Source organism: Poromitra crassiceps (genome assembly GCF_964638095.1).
Source record: "Poromitra crassiceps genome assembly, chromosome: 19".
Taxonomy (NCBI): Eukaryota; Metazoa; Chordata; class Actinopteri; order Beryciformes; family Melamphaidae; genus Poromitra; species Poromitra crassiceps.
This window is the reverse complement of record NC_139646.1, coordinates 17,088,280-17,111,474: the sequence shown is the minus strand read 5'-3', so window position 1 is coordinate 17,111,474 and position 23,195 is coordinate 17,088,280. Positions and strand designations below refer to the sequence as shown.

The 23,195-nt window shown below is 42.3% G+C and overlaps 1 protein-coding gene across 1 annotated transcript in view; it reads right to left on the bottom strand.

The window, feature by feature from the left end:
• The window catches only part of LOC310793851 (high affinity choline transporter 1-like), a 39,913-nt gene that overhangs the window by 5,186 nt on the left and 11,532 nt on the right, over positions 1–23,195 (bottom strand). The window contains exons 4-8 of the mRNA XM_083655744.1: positions 18,771–18,926; positions 8,170–8,318; positions 7,789–7,932; positions 7,226–7,379; positions 2,998–3,215 (exon numbers count right to left, since the gene is read on the bottom strand). Coding sequence (XP_083511870.1) covers positions 2,998–3,215; positions 7,226–7,379; positions 7,789–7,932; positions 8,170–8,318; positions 18,771–18,926 — 821 coding nt within the window. The remainder of the gene's footprint in view (positions 1–2,997; positions 3,216–7,225; positions 7,380–7,788; positions 7,933–8,169; positions 8,319–18,770; positions 18,927–23,195) is intronic.

Here is a 23,195-nt window from a genome sequence, read left to right as displayed (position 1 = left end):
TTTTCGCTGTTAATCTATAACTTAACCTGCATGTCAGAATGAAAGCATGGGGAGGCGACCAGAGTCTACCAGAGTTTGTAGGCTCAAACCTACGACATGGGGTCTTAATACATAGGATGGTGTGATCAGCCATGGCCATGTGGAGGAGGCTCAATAAGACTAAAGTGGCAGGCTGCAACTCACTCACAGTGTGCAGTTACAGTAGCTATTATATCAGTTATGACTCTGCAAACTGCATGACAACCTACGAGATCCTTTTAAGTGAATGCAAATGTTGCTCACACAACAGCTGCACCATAAATCTACTGTATGTAATCTTATCCCATTGACTAAATAGACTTGAAATGATGTTCTGTACTAACTGTCCCAGATAACTCCCAAGTGACAGTACAGTATCTTCATTTGCTGACAGTGGCTGTCAACATGACAGATTGAAAAATACGGTTGGAATGACACTGCGGGTGGTTGGCATCAGCCCAAGCACACTGTCGCACTTGAACGCACCATTGTATGGAATATCACGGAACATTCTTTAGGGGTCAAAACATGATGAAATAACGCCATGTTCAAGAGGGCAGCAGGGAGAAGAAGAGGAGGGGAAACCATCACAAAACAAGATGTCGTATGAAAACAGGCGGCATACTGTATGAAAAGTGAATAGCGACTTTGTTTTCATTGGGCCGACAGTTAGCTGGCTGCCTCTGGCTTGTGTTGCAACAGGATAATAACTCCGTCTGGCTTGTAAATATGGTTCTACCCACACCACAATGTACAATGTTGAGCCATAAAGGCTCCTTGTTTTCAGTAGAAAATTAATTTAAATGAAGGCACATTTAAGATCCTCCTCTACACACACACTGAAAGCGCCATACTGACAGTGTCTGAATAAAGTGAAAGGTCCCATCTTGTGTAAAACAAGTTGTCCTTGTTTCTTTGATTATAAAGGACTTGGGCGTGCTATATACACATCATGGAAGTCTCAAAACACAGCGCATAGTTCATGAGGGGAGAGAGAGAGCACATAGAGAAGTCCCACAGAGGCTGGATTTGAGTTTTTTGGCAACATAATTCATAACCTTGTTGTTGTTGTTCTTCTTCTTCTTTTGTGGTGTTTTATGGCAGTTGGCATCCTTTATGTTTGCATTACCACCTCCTTCTGGATTTATCCATCCACTGTTTCCCTAGCCTGGGTAAACCCAGCCTCCACGTGACCTCTATCTATGTGCTATCAGTCACTGACTGTGACTGATAGCACATAGATAGAGGTCACGTGGAGGCTGGGTTTACCCAGGCTACTGTTTCCCTACATTCTCCCTATTACCTACTCAAGTTCATAACCTTGTTTTAAAGACCCATGAGACATGTTTTATACAGTTAAAAATAGCATGATATGGGACCTTTAAGGATTGAGCATGTTTTCTGCAAAGACGATGAATTTACTCAAAATCATCTAAGGGGGTGTGTCCATATAGCCTTTTTTATCTCTGCGCGCGCGCGCGTGTGTGTGTGTGTGTGTGTGTGTGTGTGTGTGTGTGTGTGTGTGTGCATGCGTGCGTGCGTGTTGTTTTTGTCTATGTGGAGAAAGCGTTGCCTGGGGCGCTTTTCGCGAGGAGAAATAAAAAGCAGATGATGATAACATCACCTGACGTTAGCTGAGCAGCTGCAGCTCAGTAACTCATCAGCTGGTGAGCACAACAATACAGTGTTGTGGAACAAGCGATGGCCATCATCATCGTGATTGGTCAGCTGAGAAGTGCGGTCACCCGGCGCTGTCACCGAAAAAAAGTGCAGTGCTTTTAATGAGATAAGGATGCTGGCGCTCGGGGATGGGGTGGGGTGGGGATCTTATAAGTGATTATTCTAATATTCATTGAATAGTTCCCAGTGAATATCGAATAGTTTCCCTATAAATGTTGTCATTTCGTTTAGGGCTGACTAAAATATAGACTGTCTTAAAGGCCGGCTTTACCGTGGGGAATATGAATATATATTAAATCTCACGCCCCTAAGGTTTTCGAATCCGTTGAAATTTTTGAAATTGGTTGTTTCCCACCAGAGATATCACCAGAAATCCACTCTGTGTGGAGGGGGGGGGGGTGGTGGAGGGGAGGGGCGGGTGCGGGGACCCGAAATACTACATTTCCCACAATGCACTGGGCTCGCGTGGCCTTCGTTTTCATGCCCACCCCTCAGGCATTTGGCTGATATCAAACTCCAGTAGGTGGCGGTAATGCACATATATGTTTGCCAACCGCCATAAAACTCAAAGAAGAAGAAGAAGAAGAAGGCTTCGACAATAAAAGATACAAAGAAGAAGAAATAAATCGAAAATAAAATTGCCTCCAAATTGCACCAAATGTAAACGGTAGTATATATGTCGGGAGATGTCTTCATAATTTTTTTTTCATGCATTTTAAGGCATTTTCGTAGGAGTTACGCGCATCTGATGTTGTAACTATTTTCTGTAAAAATGTGTAAAAATGGGTACATTGCTCAGCGTTGATTTCGTTACTTCAACTCACCTACTACTAGATGTCAAATTTGACGAGCTTTCCAATGCCACAGCAGGCTAGGCGGTTGAAAAGATGGCTGCCTTTTGCTTTTCGTCGAGAGCTCTGAAGGGGCGTGGAGGACCTCTAGAGGCGGGACCATGGCTCACAAGACTTGTAGTTCATAGGCGCTCGAGTTCCGCAAGCGGGGAGGGAAGCCGGGTGACGCGTAACGCGTCATCCGGCTTCCCTAAAAATGTGAGAGATGCCTGATAGGTCAGGCAGTGAAGCTCCAATTTCAAAATATTTCAACGGATTCTAAAACCTTAGGGGCGTGAGATTGATATATATTCATATTCCCCACGGTAAAGCCGTCCTTTAAGGATACAGCAACATTCTTGGGGCATTCATGTGACGCTATCTCCATGTTTGGTTGAGGACATAACACTCTGACTTGATATTCGGGGAACAGTGTAGGGACTGCGTTCGTATCTACCCCTGTTCTCACCTGTTTCCTGATGATGTTCTTGTAGATATTTGAGGAGAACAGCGAGGCGGAGGAGAGCAAGGCCGAGTCCATGGAGGACATGACAGCAGCGGCTACCGCCCCGATGCCGATCACGGAGATGTAGGCCGGGGTGAGGAACTGCAGGGCGATGGGGAGGATGGAGCCCGCCTGGCCGCGTTCATATGGGGTGGGCAGGCCGTAGCTGGTCGTATTCCAGTCTGGGTGGAGGACAAAGAGGAGGATGGGGCAATTTAACAGCAGAGATACTTGATACTTAGAGCTGACTCATTACAGGCTCCGCCAATAGTATGAATTGGTATAGTCCTCCGGTCTCCTAAATGGGCGTGGTCACCTTGCCCCCCTGTCTGAGACCGTTTATAAAATAATAATAAACTCTGTTAAAGGGGCACCGAAAAATAATGTTGGTTTATTTTGCACATGATCTCACACATATCTTGAAACTGTAAACAGTTACACACTACACAGTCATTCATTTACTTTGATTTGAGTTGATTTGAGTTCAAGTTGATGCCAGTGATGTCATAACTGTTCAACTAGATGAATGACTCCAAAACCGTTTGCAGTTTTCGGATCATGTGCAAAATAAATCAGCATTGTTTTTCAGAGGAGCGGGATGTAACGAGGAAAGGAATAAACGAATGAAACAATAAACAAATCAAAGCAAAGCTGGCATTAAGAGTGTGGAGAGTGTGTACCTGTTGATGCATTGTGAGTGTGGAGAGTGTGTACCTGTTGATGCATTGTGAGTGTGGAGAGTGTGTACCTGTTGATGCATTGTGAGTGTGGAGAGTGTGTACCTGTTGATGCATTGTGAGTGTGGAGAGTGTGTACCTGTTGATTAATTAATAGTGTGGAGAGTGTGTACCTGTTGATGCATTGAGAGTGTGGAGAGTGTGTACCTGTTGATGCATTGTGAGTGTGGAGAGTGTGTACCTGTTGATTAATTAATAGTGTGGAGAGTGTGTACCTGTTGATGCATTGAGAGTGTGGAGAGTGTGTACCTGTTGATGCATTGTGAGTGTGGAGAGTGTGTACCTGTTGATGCATTGTGAGTGTGGAGAGTGTGTACCTGTTGATGCATTGTGAGTGTGGAGAGTGTGTACCTGTTGATGCATTGTGAGTGTGGAGAGTGTGTACCTGTTGATGCATTGAGAGTGTGGAGAGTGTGTACCTGTTGATGCATTGTGAGTGTGGAGAGTGTGTACCTGTTGATGCATTGAGAGTGTAGAGAGTGTGTACCTGTTTGAAACTTTCTTTTTATTGGAGTTTTCAAGTTGAAAATAAAAAAAGACAAGGACAGAAAAATTGACAGACAAAACATAAGATGGTATACAGCGGGTTATTTTGATCGACAATTGCACTCAGTGTGGGTTACTTGTTACTCAGACAAGGGGTCGCTTCCCATTGTATATACAATCCATTTTGTCCATTTTGTTATATACTGTTCATATCTCAGTCGCAAGGAAAATGTCAGTCTCTCCATACAGTGGATCTCATCGACTACCGAAATCCAGTCGTCCATTGATGGCCGGGTCGGTTGAAGCCATTTTCGAGTAATAGCCTTCTTGGCTGCAATCAGAAATATTTTGAACATGTATTCGTCCTGTGCCTGAATGCCCTCCGGTATTCTACCAAGATATAATGAAAGAAACAAGCATTCTAACTCAGTCCCAAGGATAATCCCCAGTTCTCTGGTGATCTCTTCCCAGAAGCTTTGGATCACAGGACATCCCCAGAATATGTGATAATGGTCCGCCATAGATTTACCACACATCCTCCAACATACATCTTGTCCCAGAGAGCCCCCCTGTTTAAATTTCAATTTAGGGGTCACAAAGTAACGAATTATATTCTTCCAGGAAAATTCCCGCCAGGTTCCTGAACTAGTAGTCCTGGCGTGATCCTCCCAAATGCCATCCCAGTCCTCAGTAGATATCTCCAGGCCTGACTCCATTTCCCACCTCTGTTTGACCTTAACTGTAGAGATGTTATTAGCATTTTGCAGTTTTTTATAGATTTGTGAGATAAGATGTTTGTTATTATTAAATCTATATGCATCGGTAAATCTATTAATCAAATTGAATTCGTTGGTTTCTTGTTTGATTTCTTTGTTATAGTAGTCTCTAACCTGGAGATATCTAAAAAAATCTTTTTTCTCAAGACTGTAGGCATTTGCTAGGTGTTCAAAAGAATCCAGAGTACCGGCCTTGATTATGGTGCAGTATGCCGTTACCCCATTCGCTGCCCAGTGCTTAAATTGTTTATCTAATCTCAAAGGTTTGAAGTCTGGATCGTATGCCACCCATCTAAGTATTCTTGTATACTTTTCCAGGTGTAACCTTCTACAGGTTCTATGCCATACCTTAAGGGCCACTCTAGTCCACTGGTTTGCTTTGTCTAGACAGGCAGCCTGAAGTTTACAGTTGCCTAGTATAGATTGCGCAGGGATGTTAAATTGTTTTAATTCCAGGTCTTTCCACTTGGCTGAATAATTTGAATTGCACCAGCAAACCAGTGGCCTCAGCTGGGCAGCGATATAGTAGTCCTCAAGACACGGCAAAGAAAGTCCCCCTTTGTCTTTCGATAGTTGTAATATGCTGTATTTGATGCGTGGTCTTTTACTGTCCCATACAAATCTTGAGATCATCCTGTTCCATTCATTAAACTCTTTAGGTGGTACTACTACGGGGAGTGACTGAAATAGATACAACAACCGAGGAAGTATATTCATTTTTATCGTTTCAATTCGGTTCGACAAGTCTAATGGCAGAACTGACCATCTGTCAAGGTCCGCCTTTATAGCCTTAATGACAGGACCATAGTTATTTTCGTATATTCTGGTAATATCTTTGGGGATCCATACACCCAGATATTTTATAGTAGTGGATTCCCATTTGACATCAAATCTGCTCCGTAACACAGCTGCTGGTGTAAATTTGTAGGAAAATAATTGGGACTTGTGCGTGTTCAGTTTATAACCTGAGTATAAGCCAAACAGTGTCAAGAGGGACATCAGTTTGGGTATACTCCTTCCCGGTTCTCCCAAGGTCAACAAAACATCATCTGCAAACAAACTTATTTTGTACTCCACACCTCCAATCATAATCCCTTTGATCTCTGGATCCTCCCTCACTGCCTGTGCCAAAGGTTCTATAAAAAATGCAAAAAGGGCGGGGCTAAGAGGACAACCTTGACGGCAACCTCTCTCTAGTGTAATGGGGCGGGACAACTGTCCATTAATTCGTATTCTAGCTGTAGGTGCTGAATATATTGACTTAATGCACTGTACAAATCTCTCGTCAAAGCCAAATCGCTCCAGCACCTGATATAAGTAGCCCCACCCCACCGAATCAAACGCCTTCTCGGCGTCCAAACTAATTAACGTTGCACTGATTCCTTCCTTAGACACGTGGTCAATCACATGGAGTGTTCGCCTAATGTTGTCCTGGGTTTGCCTGTCTCGGACAAACCCCGTCTGGTCTTCGTCTATCAGCTCTGGAACTATAAGGTCAATTCGTTTGGCAATTATTGATGCATACAGCTTATAATCTGTATTTAAAACAGATATTGGTCGGTAAGAGCTACACTCTACTTTTTCTTTACCCTCTTTATGGATTATAGTTATAACTGCTTCGTTCCATGACTGAGGCATCTGTCCTTTTTTAAGAGTATAGTTGAAGCAATTGAGAAGCATCGACGTCAGCTCAGGCCTAAAAGCTTTATACCATTCACCAACGTAACCGTCAGCTCCGGGCGATTTCCCCGCCTTCAGCCGGGCTATTGCTCTATCTAGCTCAGTAACAGTTATGTCAGCAGTTAGTGCCCTATTTTGGGCTTCTCCTATCGAGGGGAGATCCAGAGATTTCAGATTTGATGCATTGTGAGTGTGGAGAGTGTGTACCTGTTGATGCATTGTGAGTGTGGAGAGTGTGTACCTGTTGATGCATTGTGAGTGTGGAGAGTGTGTACCTGTTGATGCATTGTGAGTGTGGAGAGTGTGTACCTGTTGATGCATTGTGAGTGTGGAGAGTGTGTACCTGTTGATGCATTGTGAGTGTGGAGAGTGTGTACCTGTTGATGCATTGTGAGTGTGGAGAGTGTGTACCTGTTGATGCATTGTGAGTGTGGAGAGTGTGTACCTGTTGATGCATTGTGAGTGTGGAGAGTGTGTACCTGTTGATGCATTGTGAGTGTGGAGAGTGTGTACCTGTTGATGCAGCCACAGCTCCGATCAGCATGGAGGGGATGCCCAGCACCAGGCAGAAGGCTGAGGAGGCGAAGCAGGTCACCTGGGCCTGGGTGTAAGACGAGGCAGACAGGATCCTTTGGTAGAACGCCTGGTAAGCCAGACCGCCCAAAGCCTGCCACACACACGCACGCACGCACACGCACGCACACACACACACACACACACACACACACACACACACACACACACACACACACACACACACACACACACACACACACACACACACACACACACACACACACACACACACACACACAGTTCAGATGGTGTGTGAGGGAAGTCAATGTGTACAGCAATGGGGGGGGGGGATTCTCCCATGACTTTTTTCCAATGTTCATTTTGTTGTTGTTGTGCTTGGTTGTTTTCTCATCTAATGAAATAAGAACAAACAGCTGGGTTTAATTAAAAAGGGGGTGGGGGTCTATTGCTTTGATGCCATTACTGTAATTGCATAAGTTGTGCGCGTTAAAGGACATTTTTGTGGTCTGTGTGTGTTTATATGGACCTCTCCCACTCACCAACACCAAGAAATCGTCCACCCACTTGCCCGCCTCATTGGGCTCCAGCTTGCCGATCCAGGGGGCCTGGAAGGTCTGGTTGAAGGCCGTCAGCGAGATGTCCATAGAGTGAGGGTTGGTCAACATGAAGGGAACACACACCCACTATGTACAAAAACACATTCACAAGAACACAAGGGGAGGTTTTCAGTCTGCAATTGGAAAGTTAAGTCATTGAAAATACAGTAGGGTTGCAGTTTAGCACTAATTTGTGTTCTGTCTAGTTTTAAAGTAAAACTGAGCTATCTGAAGCTAAGTTTAAGCGTTCATCTCATGCAAAACAAGAGGCAAAAGCTTTGATAAAGTGCGAAAATATGAACAATATGAATCCAAGTTACTCACCAGGCTGACAAAGATGAGGATGAGCTGGATGACGTCTGTGTAGGCCACAGAGTAGAGGCCCCCCAGCAGTGTGTAGATGATGGCCACCACTGAGGAGATGATGATGGAGTACACATACTGCAGGTCCAGGATCACACTCATAGTTCCACCTGGAGGAACAACACAGCAGAGCACTTACAACCAGTGGATTGATAGGGGAAACATCTGAAGCCCAAGTTATGCTTTCTCACTCGACACTTTTGAAACTGTCGCTTGACAGATGTCTTTAGTGTACCTGGAGAATGTACACTCTCATATTTTCTCGCGTGAATGTGATTGATACGCTAGAGAGAGTTCTGAAAGTGTAGCGATGTCTGACTGCCAGCCTGCCCTGAGCAAAACCAACAGGTTTCCGGAGTGGTGGTTCTGGAGGAGCGGAGCGGTTCTCTGAAAAGAGAAGTTCTGTCAGAACCGAGGCGGGGAGATACAGATAGAGGGCGGTGGTTATTTGTTGCATTTAGGACTGGGGAGAGATGTTCTGACTGTGTTTTGGACGCAGAGAAAATGTTACAGCAGGCTATTGGAAACAAACAGCTGTTTGTCCTCGGCGTGGAGCCAAGGGGAGAGACACTGCTGGTGGGAGGGGGCGCGCGGGTAGGGGGGCGCGTTAGGGGGGGTTGAACGACAACTGAAACCTTTCACCGAAGTATAAATGAAAAACGTCGTGTGACTCTTTTATTTCTGTCAAGCGACATTTGATCAAGAATGTCGAGCCCCGTACTGTCAATCAACTGTTACTAGTCATGTACAGCTGTTAGGGTTTGCTAAAGGTGCATGCAACTGCTCTCTGGGATAGTTCTTTTCCTCATTCTTTCACACAAACACACATACAGTACATGTCATGTATATACACACTTTCCTATAGAAGTTTTCATGCTGCAGTTCTAATACGGTATGATCTATTATGGAACTGGGCAAATGACATTGCCATGTTATCGTATTGTCCATATGCAATGTTTTCCAAAGAACACATTGACACACAAAATTGACATTTACCTGCAGACGGTAAAGCAATTCAGTTCTAGTAGTTTAATACAAGAATGAGGTTTACACGTCCCTTTCTTTCTTTCTTTCTCTTCTTCTCTCACACAAACACAAACATTCATATATATATATATACACACTTTCCTATATCTTTTTCATACTGCAGTTCTAATATGGTATGATTTACTATGAAACTGGGCAATGATATTGCCTTGTTATAATGTCCATAAGCAATGTTTCCCAAATAACACATTGACACACAAAATTACATTTACCTGCATAAGGTAAGGCAAATTCTAGTAGTTTAAAGACAAGAATGAGGTTTAGACTTAAGCATGGGTGGGTTTGGTTTAAACCTTTTCAAAAGCGTCCGAGAGCTTCGGATACGTAAGCAAGAAGCCAACCTAAAAATGATCACGATCAAAGCAGAACAAAAAGAACCATACAGAAACACATAACAGAAGCAGCCTATTGATTGTGAGCCTCCAAAACATTCCTTTCCTGCTCCCTAAGTAAAAAAAAAAAAAAGGGGGGGGGGAGAGAAGGAAAAAGTGTGAAAAATGAAAAACTTAAAAATGAATAAAGAAGTAAATAAATGAAAATACATCTTGTTACTCAAACAAGGCAAGCAAAGCGTCACTACCTTCGCCGTCTCTTCTCCGACATTGCCAGGGTCGCCCCAGCCGCAGCCTGCTGCCGCACCTCAACAATGCCCTTAAACAGAGAAGTGTCAGATCGGCACCATCGATCGCTACTCACCACCCCGCTGACCTTTCACCTTTAACCCCCGTGTGACCCTTCATCTCAGCCTTCTAGGTAAAGCACACCTGACCCATTCACTCTGACCCTTCACCCCCTTGCTTGTCATTTTGACATGTTTATTACCTCCGCCAAAGAGGTTCTGTTTTTGGTGCTGTTTGTCAGCAGAATTTCGGGAAAAACCCCCCTAATGGCCCGATTTTCATGAGACTTTGTAGAAGAGCGTAGCCGGGCCAAAGAAGAACCCGTTACACTTGGGAGCAGATCCGGATCAGAACATGCAAATAATAGCACGATCCTTGGCGGAGGTGTGCGCTCTCCGAGAGCCCTTCTAGTTTCTACCTGTTTTTACACCTCATGTATTTTACCCCTGAGGCTTTTTACACCTCATGTGTTACCCTCCTGAGGCTTTTTGCCACCCCGATTAACCAATCTGATGTTTGCTATTAGCTTAAATTGTTAATTCCACCCCCCCCCCCTGCCCCCGGTTTTCCTAATGAGCTGAAAGTATTGACAGACTAATTAATTAAAGTTAATTGCCATACAAACAAGCCACTCCAGACATTATGTGTTGTTTGTCCTAAGCGTGGTGGGAGATTATGCAAACAGCATGACTCGCTGCTCTCCCCTGAGCTAAATTTAGCAAGAGGAAAGAGGAGGAACGAGATTTAGGGGTCTCTAGGGCTTAATGGAGAGCACCAGGGATGGAGAGAGGGAACGAGCTACCTAAATACCCCCCATCTGTTTTTAGACCCTCCACCCACTCTCAAAATGCATGCGGGTGTGCAGGCACGCCCGCACACACACACAGGCACGCACGCACACACACACACACACACACACACACACAGGCACGCACGCACGCACACACGCAGGCACGCACGCACGCACACACGCACGCAGCCCTCCTGTCGCCCCCCATCTCCTCCCTCTCCAATCCCCCCGCAGATATTTGATTAACAATGATTTTATTGTGTATTATTGATTCCACTCTGGCGACAGACACATGGACAAGTCTTTACAAGTGAATGCAGTTCTGGCACTGGATCCTGCACAGCAGACACACTCACTCAAGCAGAGCACACACTCAGTTTACAGTCTACAGAAACACACATCAACAGTCTCCCGGCAACAGCACTCCCAAGTGCTCCGCTCACTCTCAGGGGTGTCAAGTGCTTGTGTGTGTGTGTGTTTGTGTGGTGTGTAGTGTGTGTGTGTCACGCGTGTCAGACATGTGCATGTAAGGCCTGTCCCAATAACATGTTTTTCAGATTTTCTCACATTTTCTCCCCAGTTGTACTTGGCCAATTCCCCCTGCTGTCCCGGTGATTGCTCCACCCCCTCTGCCGATCTGGGGAGAGCCATAGACTAGCACGTGCTTCCTCCGATACATGTGCAGGCTGACCAGAGGAGGCACTATATAGTGCCCTACCCAGAGGGCCGTGTCCCAATAACATTTATGGGAGATTTCACTTGAGGGATTGAGGAGTGAGGAGCATCCCCTGAAGTTGTCACACAGAATTGAGACATTATAACTAAACAGTGTTACAGTAACATTGTTTTATCTGTGCCTCAGCTCAGTCATGATAACTAAACAGTGTTACAGTAACATTGTTTTATCTGTGCCTCAGCTCAGTCATTATAACTAAACAGTGTTACAGTAACATTGTTTTATCTGTGCCTCAGCTCAGTCATTATAACTAAACAGTGTTACGGTAACATTGTTTTATCTGTGCCTCAGCTCAGTCATTATAACTAAACAGTGTTACAGTAACATTGTTTTATCTGTGCCTCAGCTCAGTCATGATAACTAAACAGTGTTACAGTAACATTGTTTTATCTGTGCCTCAGCTCAGTCATTATAACTAAACAGTGTTACAGTAACATTGTTTTATCTGTGCCTCAGCTCAGTCATGATAACTAAACAGTGTTACAGTAACATTGTTTTATCTGTGCCTCAGCTCAGTCATGATAACTAAACAGTGTTACAGTAACAGTGTTTTATCTGTGCCTCAGCTCAGTCATTATAACTAAACAGTGTTACAGTAACATTGTTTTATCTGTGCCTCAGCTCAGTCATTATAACTAAACAGTGTTACAGTAACATTGTTTTATCTGTGCCTCAGCTCAGTCATGATAACTAAACAGTGTTACAGTAACATTGTTTTATCTGTGCCTCAGCTCAGTCATTATAACTAAACAGTGTTACAGTAACATTGTTTTATCTGTGCCTCAGCTCAGTCATGATAACTAAACAGTGTTACAGTAACATTGTTTTATCTGTGCCTCAGCTCAGTCATGATAACTAAACAGTGTTACAGTAACAGTGTTTTATCTGTGCCTCAGCTCAGTCATTATAACTAAACAGTGTTACAGTAACATTGTTTTATCTGTGCCTCAGCTCAGTCATGATAACTAAACAGTGTTACAGTAACATTGTTTTATCTGTGCCTCAGCTCAGTCATGATAACTAAACAGTGTTACAGTAACATTGTTTTATCTGTGCCTCAGCTCAGTCATGATAACTAAACAGTGTTACAGTAACATTGTTTTATCTGTGCCTCAGCTCAGTCATGATAACTAAACAGTGTTACAGTAACAGTGTTTTATCTGTGCCTCAGCTCAGTCATGATAACTAAACAGTGTTACGGTAACATTGTTTTATCTGTGCCTCAGCTCAGTCATGATAACTAAACAGTGTTACAGTAACATTGTTTTATCTGTGCCTCAGCTCAGTCATGATAACTAAACAGTGTTACAGTAACATTGTTTTATCTGTGCCTCAGCTCAGTCATGATAACTAAACAGTGTTACAGTAACATTGTTTTATCTGTGCCTCAGCTCAGTCATGATAACTAAACAGTGTTACAGTAACATTGTTTTATCTGTGCCTCAGCTCAGTCATTATAACTAAACAGTGTTACAGTAACATTGTTTTATCTGTGCCTCAGCTCAGTCATTATAACTAAACAGTGTTACGGTAACATTGTTTTATCTGTGCCTCAGCTCAGTCATTATAACTAAACAGTGTTACAGTAACATTGTTTTATCTGTGCCTCAGCTCAGTCATGATAACTAAACAGTGTTACAGTAACATTGTTTTATCTGTGCCTCAGCTCAGTCATTATAACTAAACAGTGTTACAGTAACATTGTTTTATCTGTGCCTCAGCTCAGTCATGATAACTAAACAGTGTTACAGTAACATTGTTTTATCTGTGCCTCAGCTCAGTCATGATAACTAAACAGTGTTACAGTAACAGTGTTTTATCTGTGCCTCAGCTCAGTCATTATAACTAAACAGTGTTACAGTAACATTGTTTTATCTGTGCCTCAGCTCAGTCATGATAACTAAACAGTGTTACAGTAACATTGTTTTATCTGTGCCTCAGCTCAGTCATTATAACTAAACAGTGTTACAGTAACATTGTTTTATCTGTGCCTCAGCTCAGTCATGATAACTAAACAGTGTTACAGTAACATTGTTTTATCTGTGCCTCAGCTCAGTCATGATAACTAAACAGTGTTACAGTAACAGTGTTTTATCTGTGCCTCAGCTCAGTCATTATAACTAAACAGTGTTACAGTAACATTGTTTTATCTGTGCCTCAGCTCAGTCATGATAACTAAACAGTGTTACAGTAACATTGTTTTATCTGTGCCTCAGCTCAGTCATGATAACTAAACAGTGTTACAGTAACATTGTTTTATCTGTGCCTCAGCTCAGTCATGATAACTAAACAGTGTTACAGTAACATTGTTTTATCTGTGCCTTAGCTCAGTCATGATAACTAAACAGTGTTACAGTAACAGTGTTTTATCTGTGCCTCAGCTCAGTCATGATAACTAAACAGTGTTACGGTAACATTGTTTTATCTGTGCCTCAGCTCAGTCATGATAACTAAACAGTGTTACAGTAACATTGTTTTATCTGTGCCTCAGCTCAGTCATGATAACTAAACAGTGTTACAGTAACATTGTTTTATCTGTGCCTCAGCTCAGTCATGATAACTAAACAGTGTTACAGTAACATTGTTTTATCTGTGCCTCAGCTCAGTCATGATAACTAAACAGTGTTACAGTAACATTGTTTTATCTGTGCCTCAGCTCAGTCATGATAACTAAACAGTGTTACAGTAACATTGTTTTATCTGTGCCTCAGCTCAGTCATGATAACTAAACAGTGTTACGGTAACAGTGTTTTATCTGTGCCTCAGCTCAGTCATGATAACTAAACAGTGTTACAGTAACATTGTTTTATCTGTGCCTCAGCTCAGTCATGATAACTAAACAGTGTTACAGTAACATTGTTTTATCTGTGCCTCAGCTCAGTCATGATAACTAAACAGTGTTACAGTAACATTGTTTTATCTGTGCCTCAGCTCAGTCATGATAACTAAACAGTGTTACAGTAACATTGTTTTATCTGTGCCTCAGCTCAGTCATGATAACTAAACAGTGTTACGGTAACATTGTTTTATCTGTGCCTCAGCTCAGTCATGATAACTAAACAGTGTTACGGTAACAGTGTTTTATCTGTGCCTCAGCTCAGTCATTATAACTAAACAGTGTTACAGTAACATTGTTTTATCTGTGCCTCAGCTCAGTCATGATAACTAAACAGTGTTACAGTAACATTGTTTTATCTGTGCCTCAGCTCAGTCATGATAACTAAACAGTGTTACAGTAACATTGTTTTATCTGTGCCTCAGCTCAGTCATGATAACTAAACAGTGTTACGGTAACATTGTTTTATCTGTGCCTCAGCTCAGTCATGATAACTAAACAGTGTTACAGTAACAGTGTTTTATCTGTGCCTCAGCTCAGTCATGATAACTAAACAGTGTTACAGTAACAGTGTTTTATCTGTGCCTCAGCTCAGTCATGATAACTAAACAGTGTTACAGTAACATTGTTTTATCTGTGCCTCAGCTCAGTCATGATAACTAAACAGTGTTACAGTAACATTGTTTTATCTGTGCCTCAGCTCAGTCATGATAACTAAACAGTGTTACAGTAACAGTGTTTTATCTGTGCCTCAGCTCAGTCATTATAACTAAACAGTGTTACAGTAACATTGTTTTATCTGTGCCTCAGCTCAGTCATGATAACTAAACAGTGTTACAGTAACATTGTTTTATCTGTGCCTCAGCTCAGTCATGATAACTAAACAGTGTTACAGTAACAGTGTTTTATCTGTGCCTCAGCTCAGTCAGAGCTTTGGAACAAAGAATGGAAAGAAGTCTCTTGAGACTCAACCTGGTTTGAATAATTGATCACCTTTCACAATCAACAGGCTGCTCGTTGTTTAACCCCCATTTTCAAAAAACTGGAAAAGAAAACAGCATTAAAAAACACACAAGAGAACAATATACACACTATCTCTCTCTCTCTCTCTCTATCTCTCTCACACACACCACACGCAAGCACACACACGCACACGCACACACACACACATGCATGCACGCGCGCACACACACACAAGGACGCACGCGCGCACGCACACACACGTAGCGGTGCACACGGACACTTGCATCCACCAATGCGCGTAAACACACATCTACACCACACCACATCACACCACACCACACCACAGCCACACCCATACACAGTGAATTCATAATTTGCAGAATAAACAATAATACCATTACATAAACAGCATCACAATGAGCCCACTTCAATTGTCAAATAACCACAGCTGGAGTATTTTTCCGCACTACAGAATGTTAGAAATAACGCCAGTTATTTCAGTGAATGACCCTCATTGCGCTGTCATGGGTCAACATTTGCATTTTCTCACTCCTTGATGTGAGAATGTGTTTCATACATTTAGTCAGAGTAGCAGAGGAAATCATCAACAGTGCGGCACACAGGCTACTTAACATGCCTGTATGCTTTTGTACCTACAGTATAGGGCTGGAAATCATTTGAACATTTCCAGTGCCGGTACCTTGAATTTGATACCGGTATCAAAATTATAATAGTCATAAATGTTTTTTTGACTGTTATATAATTTTTTACATTAGTTCTCCCAACTAAAAGAAATAACATTTGAAATGAACACATTTGAACAACATTTGAACACTAAAATTATTTTCTGTATTTATTGTTTTCTTCTTCAGTTTAACAGCATGACGCAACCCTTTATGAACAAAGTAAAGGTATTTGTTATTCAAAACTATCAGATTCAAGACCTTATTATAAGTACTAAAGCAATTGAATGGCTTATGTGTAAAATATCTAGAACTGTGTCTGCGCAAAAATGTATTCAAACAACACGTAATGTGTTGAGGTGCAGATATAGGTTTGTCTTCCACTGATGTGAAAAAACATCAAAGAACGCAGCAGCCATTAAAGGAACATACGTATTTGACAGATTCTCGATAGTAAGACGAGAAGATAAATACCCTTCTCTTCTTTGTGCGTGTAGTAGAAAAGTAGCAACCCACCCCTTCCGCTAGTTAGCTTAGCACAATGAATGGTAGTCTATGGTACTGGCTAGCCTACGCCGTTAAGTCACCAATGTTATGTACATGTTGTATGAAAATGTTTTAAGCAAATACATAGCCGGAAGCCCAGCGGTTTTGTCAGGAAAGTAGTTCCGGTGTAGGTACGGATTTAGCTCGGGCTACAGCAATAGCTCGGGGGGTCCTGCAACTACAGATGGCATCACTACTTCACGCGTTATGATTGGCTGCAGCGGCCGAACAGTCGCGTTCTTTTTTCTTCTTCTTTATTAGTGTTTAATGGTGGTTGGCATCCATAGAATAGTTGCATTACCGCCATCTACTGGATTGTATTATCTTCTCATTGCTAGACTATTTACAATTGCCACCCAAGTGATCCCCATTCATGATGTACGACAATACTATAAAGTCAACCCAGACCCACTTCAGTCACATTCTATTTTTTTGTTCATATAAATAAATAGAGCCCTTTACAGTCACATTAGCTTGACATTTGTCCGCATTAGCAGATCTAACATTGATATATAGATGCATTTATAAGATTAGATGTTAGCTTGACCACCATTGACTGTTTTAGTTGCTATAGGTAAGGTTAGCTTGCCTGATAGATATCAATGTTAGCTTGTTTGCTAACAAATTGCTACGTAGTTAGCCAGCCAATTTACCAGCCAGATCAACCCAGGGGATGTAACCGAACTCGGGGAAAACTATCAACATGGAGGGACCTTCATCATTCATCATTCATGGAGGGACCTTCATCTAGCTTGTGTTAGCTTGGCATGAAACAGAAGTCCTAATATTGTGTTTTACCCATTGTTTCACCACTATAAACGGCTGGTTGGAGTCTAAAGTGATGCACAAAATGTCTGTGACTTGTGATATTGTGGTTTTAGTTAGCTAGCCACTCAATGACATTGTTAGGCTTTAGCCAACATATTCTTTAGCAGCATAGATTATACAGGGTTCACACAGCTTCCTCAACATAAAACCCAATGACCTTTCAAGGACCTTTTCCACAAATGCAAGGACCAAACACGGCATAGTTTGAGACATGTTTAATAACTGTTCACAATTACCTTGAACTCTGATCATTCTTTTTCTTTATTTGTGATAACAGAAGCAGACCTCAGCGTACATGTATATAAATTATTTGCAGCTGAAAATAACAAATAGAGAACCAGAGCTGTAAACTTATCCACATCAAGGACCGCCTAAACTGAGACAAATGAGACCACAGACCCCCTTTTTGATAAGATTGTGTGTGTGTGTGGCTCATGTGACATTTCACAAGCTATATCTGCAGAAGTACCTACTTTTCACAAGACCACATCATCCATTAATTTGTATAATGGGTCACCTATAGCTTGATAATCTTTTCTCTTGATGTCTTCCGAGAGGCCATAATCAGGTGAGAGGTACCGTCTATTGACCAGCGTGAGCTGGAGATTTCTGCACACATCCTGTGCTCAAAACAAGGCAAATACGGTTTTAATAAGCTTTCCCATTAAATAAAGAAGTAATCGACCATATAAGTCACTTAATTTTTTTACACTTGCAAAAATATTAGCTATTAGTGTAGAAAGCTTAGTCAAGAAATAACACACGGTCTCCTTTGTAGGTCTATTTTCATTCAAACATTAAACTAGAGGTTCATACAGTATTAGTGTTCTTATGTTCATTATGTTGGTCTCATAGTTAGATTTCTACTTCGATTTCTATTGTATTTTTTTTTTTACTTTATCATGCTTTTACTTTGAAGGCAAATCGGAAGTGAAATTCACTTGACGCTGGTAGATCTTCAGAGCCGTTCAGATCGGGCTAGGGGCGGGGCCTACACAGCCAGCTCGGGCTACAGCGAATCATAATCCGCAACGTCATCGGTAGTCGCAGGACCCCCGAGCTAAATCCGTAGGCGAGTTAAATCCATACCGCCACCGGCTATGTATTTGCTTTGAAAATTACAATGTCTCGTCATTTTGCATTATTATTTCATAACATGGTGAATGCATGAGTCACAACATGTACATATGAGCGTTTTGGAGCTGTTGGAAAGTGTCTATGGTGACTTAACGGGGGTAGGCTAGCCGGTACCATAGGCTACCATTCATTGTGCTAAGCTAACTAGCAGGAGGGGCAGGTCTCTATTTTTCTACTAAATGCACAGAGAAGAGAAGGGCATCTATCTTCTCATCTTACTATCGGGAGGATGGCAAATAGGCGAATCTCGCAAAATGTTGCCGTGTTCCTTTAACTAGTACAATAAACAGCATGGCACTGAATAATCTCACTGTGTGTGTGTGTGTGTGTGTGTGTGTGTGTGTGTATGTGTGTGTGTAAATGCAAAGTAACTTACCTAGGCTGACGAGTGTGCGTGCCACCCACAGGACATCTGCCACCAGTGCAGGAATGATTAGCAGACTGCTAAGGACGTTGCCATATTTCTGCTGGAACGGGTCCATCATTGTCAAATACTTGTTTTCCCTCATGGGCTTAGCAAAGAAAAAGCCACCTGGAGGGGGAGGGAGGGGGAAGGGGTAGTATGAGTGACATAAAAACGACCACACCGGACAGAGAAGAAGGGGGAGGGGGGCAAGATGCCATAATAACACGGAAAGCAACACGTGTTCTGTCCCGATAACACAACAATCAACACCTCCAACCGAGCTTCCACTTGGTCACGAACAACAATGGAGTTATGTTACATTTCCTGATTGGCCGCGTCCAAGTTTCCAGTTTCCACGGCCCAGAGCTCGGACCGTTTCCACTGATAAGCGCATGTCTCGCCTCGAATGACATAATGCTGCGTTTTCATGGTCGTCGTTATTGTCATTGTTTGCAGCAGCAGCTGTTGCACTTGCAAATGTTCACAGAACAGAACCCAACCAAATTTGTCAGTTGGGTGATTTGAGATGTTAAGAGGTCTAATCCTGTTGGTGAGCTCATCGCCTCGCACCTGTTGCCTCGAGTTACTGTTAAACTGATTTCTCATAGTCCTATTTTTAAAATGAGCGACATTTTGATTGCCCTGTCAGAGGGAGATGGGGGCTGAGTGGCTAACAACACTCCAACTCTAAACTAATGTCAGTAAGGTTAATCTGATAATGTTATATTATGCATGTCAGAATACACTCATGCATAGTTCTTATTCATTAAGGTTTAGTCTGGATTTGCTACAGTACTATGCACTCAACTGTTCATATCCCAAATGACTTCAATTACAAGTAAAAAAAAAAGTGATGGTGTAAACTAAGAATAAATAAAGGATGCACTGAATGGCAAATTTTGAAAAAGTAAAGTCATACTAGAACTAGAAGTTATTGCCTGAGCTCATGAAGAGATTTGAACTGAAACACATGTAAGAATGGACCGCTACAGCTGTCCCAGGAACCTGTGCAAAACAGACCAGGGGGTGGGGGTGGGGGTGGGGGTGGGGGTGGGGGCACCCAACCAGTTGTCCTGGGTCCTGGGGGTGGGGGGGGGGGGGGGCTCCAAAGGGGCCCTTATTATTATTATTTTTTAGAGGGCCCTTTTGGGCGTACCCCATGATTTTTTTATGCGGTTATTGCCACTTGGCTTATGATGATGTTTTTCTTGTAACACATTTACTTATAATAATACTTTAATAAACATACTGTACTGATAAAAAAGGGCACCAAATATAATCTGCTGGAATAATTTGTCAAAATAGGCCTATTTTTTTAAACTTTTGTATTTGTGAGTCACATAAAAGCTTGTTTTTTTATCTTGTTAATTTTCCTTGATATAGTGGTCAAAAACAATTTGACTTTCCCTCCCTGTAATGCAAAAATGGTTTAGTCTGTTACAAATAAGGTCAAAGGTTTAGCCCCTCCCGATTTCAGTTTTCCAGCTGTGCTTCAGACAGTGAAAATGGCTGATGACCTGAGCGATTAAGGCATTATTTGGAAATAATTACCTTTGCCCTAATTCATTAACATAATTTAAAAGCCATTAGAAATGATTTTTTGTTTGTTTTTTTATTGATTAAAAAAAGTATATATCAAAGCCCCGGTGTATTTTTCATTTTTAAGACATTTCATGTGTTGAGACCTGGTCTGTTGATTAGCCACACTGTTCGCCAGTATTTTGTTTTGGACAAATAACCTCATTTCGTGCTCAAAGTAAAAAAAATGAAGGTGCTGCTAAAAACAGGTGATGACGTCAGACATAATAATGGACGTCTGACGTATCATAGACAGATAATGCAATATACAGTAAATAGTTAGCGTTAACCTCTGGCATTAGCTAGCTGTTAGCTACGTTAGTTACGTTGGCGTAAAATGCCACTGAATGACCAATTTGATATAACTGTTCGAGGTACGCTCTTTCCATAAAGCCCATCAGCTTTGATATTTGTTGGGTTAGGGTTAGTTGATTTGTTTATTTGTTGATAATAAGCAATATTGTGACTTCTAAATGAATGTTTTTTCCCCCCAGTATTTCCAGTGTGGGCGCAGACAAAGAGTAAAGTCAAGGCAAGAGGCGAAGCTGTTCTTTTTTCTTTTACAACGCTGCAGTCATTATGCTGCAGTAGAACAGGCTATTAGCCTTCGGTTCTTATCAATGTAAATTCTTTGCATAAATGATGACGTGCGATTATATGGCGCGCGCTGATGTGCGTTTGACATGGAACACCAAACGTTACACAGGTAGATTATACGGCGCGCGCTCATGTGCGTTTGACATGGAACACCAAACGTTACACAGGTAGATTATACGACGCACGCTCATGTGCGTTTGACATGGAACACCAAACGTTACACAGGTAGATTATACGGCGCGCGCTCATGTGCGTTTGACATGGAACACCAAATGTTACACAGGTAGAAAAACTGACTGCAGTGGGCCTTTAATGAACATTAGGGCCAAATGCCCAATTTCCAATGAAAGCCAAAGGTTTAAGCTCTCAAATGTTTTTATTTCATGTTTCCATCTAGTGCAGAGGCTGAGAAATAAAGGTTTTTAAGATCCTTTAATCCTTTAAGCATTTAAGATCATCATGTCCCCGGGCACCAGGAAGCCTAGCAGTGGCCCTGTCTCCAAAACATCAGGCTGTGTGTAAACTGTTTGGTGAACATGAGAATCAGTAGTGATTACATTTCAGGATAACGGTGCTGTTATGTTGTGCTGTGATATGTCCCATTGTCACACTATTGGCCTTGCAGACGGCTCTGAGGGAGGCGGAGCTGACGATAACTGCAGGATGCAACAAGGTTGGCAGTAACAGCTGCGAGGAATGTCCCAGTACTGTGTCATTGGATCAAATGAGGTCAACGGGACATATGGATCAGTGGAGCAGCAGACTGTAGGGGTTCAGGGTCAGGTTTCACATGTTATTCGGGTCAATAGCCTGGGTTGGAGTGACTCAAACACTCACATGCCAAAAATACTTTTTGCCAGACAGAAATAATTTATATTGCTTTTAAAATGTTATCTAATGTTTTATATAAAGCACTTCAAATTGCCTTGTGTATAAAATGTGCAATTTAAATAAACTTGCCTTGCCTACAGTAGTCTCTCAATGCTATTTTGTGTATAGAATCAGTTAGGCGTGTTAATTTAAAGCTCGCCACTTATGTAATGTTAGTCTTGATTTATGCTTTGTCGCGCGACACTTTTGAAACTGTCTCTCGACACTTTTTTCTGTCTCTTCTGATGTGATATTTGTCGATAGGCGGTTTCAAAAGTGTTGCGCGACGAAACATAAATTGAAGCATAAATTAAAGCTTAATTAATCAAGTCCAGCAGAATTCAAATTATAATGGAGAATGTTGAAGCTTAATTTCTAAGTTGGAGAGCAGGCAAAGACCAACGACAACTGAGACTTTCAAAGGTTATCGTTTTAAAAAGTTGCCAGCCAGTGGGGCCGGTGTCATTTATGCCAAAAAGCAAATTTTAGTGGTACTTGATGTTTGGCGCGTGTTCATTTCAGACCCCGCATACAGTCAAAGTAAAAGGTGAATCTCAGTATATAATAAGGCAGAGAGGTGAGGCGGCACACAATTGCTTAACTGCAGTTGAGCAGGCGAGCACACGAAGCGTGCGAGGCATGCTAGAAATTAGCACGCAAATCAAGCAATATTTCTAGTTATCTTAAAGGTCCCATTCCGTGCAAAAGCTGTTTTTACTTGTAAATGCATATATACTGCTGTCAGCCCTCCCTGTAATGAGTGCTCACACGCTCAGAACTGCCACAGTTGGATTTGTCCCTATCCAGCGTCCCCCTGCAGTCTCCTCCAAGCCACACCCCCAAACGCGTCGTTTGCCCAGAGAGGAATCTGGAGAGAATTACGACGTCACTAGCTTCCTCCTGCATACTGCGCGGGTCCCTCTCACACAAGCTACCTGCACCATTTAGTCTATAGCCACAAAATTAACACTTCTAGCTGGAGCGACGCCAACTGTACGTGATCCAGCAACTGCAGATGTGCATTCGGTAAGTCTAGGCATTTTGAGATGTCCTCTTTAGCGTATTACCGTTAAGTTAACGATAACTCGCAACCTAACGTGCTGGTCCACAGACGCTAATCTGATTGGCCGCTGGGAGCCTGGGGCGGGCTCTCCCTCAGCGGCCAATGGGAACTGTTAGTTCTGAATATATTATAGAAACAGGCCATTCTAGGGAAGCGACCAGATGAGGAAGTGAGAACTCCGTCACAACAAACGGGCTTGCTATATTTTCGACAGATTAATCCAGAATCATGTTTTATGGACCAGAGACACACGTTTTTAAGAGGTTACAGCTGCACGAATTGGGACC